At 34.7% G+C, this 4525-nt stretch overlaps 1 protein-coding gene across 2 annotated transcripts; it reads left to right on the top strand.

The window, feature by feature from the left end:
- The first annotated feature begins 458 nt into the window (after nucleotides 1-458).
- LOC114370247 (guanylate kinase 2-like) lies at nucleotides 459-4213 on the top strand. 2 transcript variants are annotated; one of them, XM_028327546.1, is made up of 11 exons: nucleotides 461-719; nucleotides 1162-1190; nucleotides 1331-1438; nucleotides 1553-1629; nucleotides 1704-1830; nucleotides 1971-2333; nucleotides 2948-3069; nucleotides 3158-3293; nucleotides 3373-3415; nucleotides 3514-3622; nucleotides 3880-4213. In XM_028327546.1, the coding sequence occupies exons 2-11, from the start codon at nucleotides 1188-1190 to the stop codon at nucleotides 3992-3994; spliced, it is 1203 nt and encodes a 400-aa protein (XP_028183347.1). In that variant the 5' UTR covers nucleotides 461-719; nucleotides 1162-1187; the 3' UTR covers nucleotides 3995-4213. The 2 variants fall into 2 exon arrangements, with proteins under 2 accessions (XP_028183348.1, XP_028183347.1); XM_028327547.1 differs by lacking the exon at nucleotides 3373-3415 and having other exon boundaries at nucleotides 459-719.
- Nucleotides 4214-4525: the final 312 nt, after the last annotated feature.

The following is a 4525-nucleotide window of genomic DNA, read 5'->3' as shown; positions in this document are numbered from 1 at the left end:
TTTTGGAAAATAAGTAGTTATATTAATTAATTAAAAAACTAATTAACAATTTGATAGATGGATAAATGGATAAATAATCAAAGTATAAGAATTTAAATCTTAAGTTGTATTTTATTAGTTTTTTAATCATTTTTCTTAATTTCTCTTCTATATAATTCATTATTAATGTTCGGATATTTTTATCGTAATTTTTATCCTTTTGGAAGACTAATATTTACATTTTCATCTGGACGCATATTTTAGAACGGGTGAGAAGACGTAAATGAGATTTCGTTCATAAAACTCAATCATTAATGAGATAAATTAAAAACGCAAACCATTATTATCCTTAATTAACAAACCAAATTTAAAAGAGATCGATGGAACGAAAGCGGGCGCCCGTGAAAAAACGCGAACAAAGAGAAAATAAAATATAAAATAAAATAAAAACGAACCCTTTTTTCACTATTTGCGCCTACAAATATGAAATCCGTTCCCTGATTTTTGTTGCAGCTTCTTCTGCCGCCTCTCTCTCTGCGACCCAAACAAAACTACTTTTGATGTTGTTTTGGTTTGGTTCTTAAAAAATTCCGAAAGTTGAAAAGGTTGTCAACAAGGGAAGACACCGAGTTGAACCTCGAACACACACATACACATATACTGCCACCATCCCTCAAAAATAGACCAAACAAAACTTTGTTATTTTCTGCACACAGAAACTTGCTTGCTATTACTACAAGGTAACATTAACATAAACGTTGTCGGTTTCAATCTCTCAAAGGCTTCGACTTTTTTGGCAGTGCGATCTGGGTCGTCCTCTGTTTGATTGATCCACCATTGTTTCATTGTTCCTTCTTTCCTTTTTTTTTTCTTCTTCTTTTCTATGAAGATTGCTTTGTTTTGTTTTTGCAACTTGGTTTTCTCTTTTTTCTTTTCTCTTTTCGCAGCCTTTTTTTCCCTATAGCCAAAATTTTGTAATGTAGGGTCGGGTAGATATTGAATAGAAGCCAAGTTTGATTAATTCTTTTATGTGTGGAATCAGAAAAATTTTGAATACAAACCTTGTATTTGTTGATTAAATGTATCAAAATCTCATTGGATTGTGTTTATAAGAATGCAAGTTATTTTTATGTATGGCTAGATCCTTCCTGAAATTAATTTCTGTTTATGGGTTTTGATCAGGATTGGATTCTGGCAAGGATTTCTCTATGGTAAGCACTAAGCACCCTTTTTTCTTTGGAGGATTGGAATGAATGGTTACATAATGAGAAATGTGGTTTGATTATGATATTGAATCAAAATGGGGTTTTTGATCTGGTGTATGTAACCCTTTTTTGGTTGTGATCAATAGGGAGAAGCACCTACATTCATTCTTCAAGAGCTGCAGAATGGAATAGGCAATGGGTTTGAATTGAAAAGTGGGACTTTCGAAACGGATACTATTGTTGGTGATAAAAAGGTATTGATCATACAGTATGCTATGAGCATCATCTTTCAATGTGTTGCTAATTGCTATATACTAATTTGATTTCTGCTTAGTCAATCAAAACATTGACCTCCATTTGTTTGACAGTATATCATTGGTGGAACCAACGGTGAAACTTTTTCGGTTAAAGATCAAATTCTTGACAACAATGGTCTTGGGGCATGGTAAGTTTTAAGGTTCCTTACCTCATAGCTCTGTCTCTCTTAATTTTGTTGCTGATATCCATTTTAATGTGCAGCGTTGATCTCATTGAGCTAGGTACCAAACCCATTTCATGTAATGGGCACTCAGCCGTGCTTTTGAAAGACCGAATACTAATTCTTAAGGAAACTGCCAAGCCAGATGATTGTATATGGTTTCTGGAGGTTGGTGTTTTCAGACCCTCTTCCTTAATCTAATGCTAAAGTACTATTAGTGTATGGAAATTGAAACAATATTACTATATTTGATTCCCAAAATGGCTTAATAGAGGTGTTTAATATTTCCATTTGATTATTCTTGGCAGGTGGACACTCCATATGTCAGGCAGCAGAAAAAAATTTTGGGGACCGATGTTGTTGCATGGAGTAAGGGTGTGATAGGAAATTCTGAGAAGCCTGTTGTTATTAGTGGTCCTTCTGGAGTAGGTAAAGGAACATTGATATCTATGTTGATGAAGGAATTCCCCTCTATGTTTGGTTTCTCTGTGAGCCACACAACCCGTGCCGCAAGAGGCATGGAGAAAGATGGGGTCCATTACCATTTTACTGAGAAGAATGTTATGGAGAAAGAGATTAAAGATGGAAAGTTTCTGGAGTTTGCTTCTGTCCATGGTAATCTATACGGGACCAGTGTTGAGGCTGTGGAACTGGTATCAGATGCAGGGAAAGTAAGTTCCCCATAGGCCTTGATATTTAGAATGTTAAACTTGTCTCATGCCTATTCTAGTAAATTTGTGCCAATCAATTTCTTTCTGAAGATGCTTTGCTTTTATTGCTTCCTATTTCAATCAAGGGTTCTTAAATAATAATTAGGCTTCATAAAAGTATTCATCTATTGATTTTTACTAGCACTTTTAAGATCTGAAATGTTTGGCTGAGTTGTAATTGCTGCAGCATGAAAAATACAGCCATGTCAAAAACATAGCAGAATGTCATGTTGCAGTGCCACTGATATATTACAATGTGACATTGTGGAAAGGAATATAATTTCTATTCTATCAAATAGAACACCCTTTTGCCCTTTTTCCTCTTCTAAATTTTAATCTTCAAAAGGGATATTGGATCTTCTTACAAAATATCCTTGATCTAAAGTAAAATTGAACTTTTAAAATGCATCAGTGTTTTGTGGTCTTGACTTGTGATGGTAATGAAATTAAATACGTTTTCTGTTTGATGATTGTGGGTGCAATCATATCAAACCAACCTTGTGAGCATTACTTTCCTTCAGATGACTTTAACTTTTTCTCATATTTAAATTTTTTATTTTTTACATTTTGTTCAGAGATGTATTCTTGATATTGATGTTCAAGGAGCAAGATCTGTGAGGGCTAGTTCTCTAGAAGCCATGTTCATCTTTATCTGCCCCCCATCAATGGAAGAGCTGGAGAAACGTCTTCGAGACCGGTGAGTATTCACTTCTTACCTCTTTAACTGTCAAAACCCTCCCACAATGTTGCTCTCTAAAGACTTCAAACCTCTATGTTTTGCACAGAGGAACGGAGACAGAAGAACAGGTCCTTAAGCGGTTACGAAATGCTCAGGCTGAGATTGAGCAAGGGAGGTCATCAGGCATATTTGATCACATCTTATACAATGACAAACTTGAAGAGTGTTACGAGAATCTGAAGGTAATTATTTAGTTGCTACACACCAGCTGCCTTATATCAACTCAGTTTTAAGCTTAATTTAAAACATCCATTGGTGCAGAAATTATTGGGACTTGATGAATGTATCACTCCTCCCAAGTCATGTAAGAGATTCCCTAAAGTAGATAAATTTGATCTTAGCTTTACATAATGTTTTATAACCATGAATTTAAATTGGTGTGTTTAATTTATGTGAATCCAGCGCCACCAAAAGAGATCAATCTTCCAAGGGATCATTCAGTGTCAAAAATTGATGACAAAATCATAATAAGCAGCATCTCTTCAGGACTAGAAAAGGAATCAAAGAACTTGTAAGCCTCGGGATACACATTTACTTATAGACTAGATCCTAAGGATAAAAAGTGATTAATCTCAGTTATTTTTGAGAAAATCAACAATTTATACAGCAACTCGTGCATAATTTGTTATGCATGTGCCGGCAACATTAACCGTTCATAATTGATTTTCTCATCAACGACTGAGATTACTCACTCGTTTTAGAGGAGTCAGATTCTTTACATATTTAGCGACCAATTGCGATATGACTTTGTATTTTTTGGCTGAACAGGATCATGTTAGATGTCTCCTCACTTAAAGGGGGTGCACCTGGACGGACAAGAGGGTTAGATTTTCAAGTCATTGGTTCATTTTCAGATGGTTTCAACGGCAATGGACCATTTTGACATTCAATGAACTTGGTCAAACTAACTTGGTTTCTCTCCATTCGTATACAATTATTTAAGAAAATAGGTTACAGGCTGAGGCACTAGGTTCATTTCTTGAGTTTTTTTTTTCATTTATTGTTGTTGGTTAGTCGTTATGGCAGTTGAAATTGACTTGACGTGTTTGGAACAATTATTTTTTCCTGCAGTCAATGAGAAATTATGTGATTTTTGCGGCTATAGTGTATTAGTCATTTCATCATCAACCAAGGCAAAAAGGTTTTTATCCACATATTTTTTGTGTACAATCATCAGCACACAAACTATTTAATATCTCAACAAATCACGTGGAGGAGCAATGCGCGATTATCGGAGGTCCATGTCTACCTAGCCTTCAGAGATATTCTCACATGTACGTGTACACAAAATTTGTAGGCCAATTAATAAACACTAGCCTACATATTAAATCTTGGGAAAAAAAAAATTCATAAGTATCTTTGTTACAGTTTTTTTTATAAGATTAATTAATCTTAGAGCAAGCTATGTTAAATC

The sequence above is a fragment of the Glycine soja genome, chromosome 10 (assembly GCF_004193775.1).
Source record: "Glycine soja cultivar W05 chromosome 10, ASM419377v2, whole genome shotgun sequence".
Classification (NCBI taxonomy): domain Eukaryota; kingdom Viridiplantae; phylum Streptophyta; class Magnoliopsida; order Fabales; family Fabaceae; genus Glycine; species Glycine soja.
This window is presented reverse-complemented; position numbering and strand designations above follow the sequence as displayed.

Coding starts and splice junctions, on each gene's coding strand:
- LOC114370247 (XM_028327546.1), top strand. Junction 1,831..1,970: donor ATTGTATATGGTTTCTGGAG/GTTGGTGTTTTC, acceptor TATTCTTGGCAG/GTGGACACTCCATATGTCAG. Junction 2,334..2,947: donor TGGTATCAGATGCAGGGAAA/GTAAGTTCCCCA, acceptor CATTTTGTTCAG/AGATGTATTCTTGATATTGA.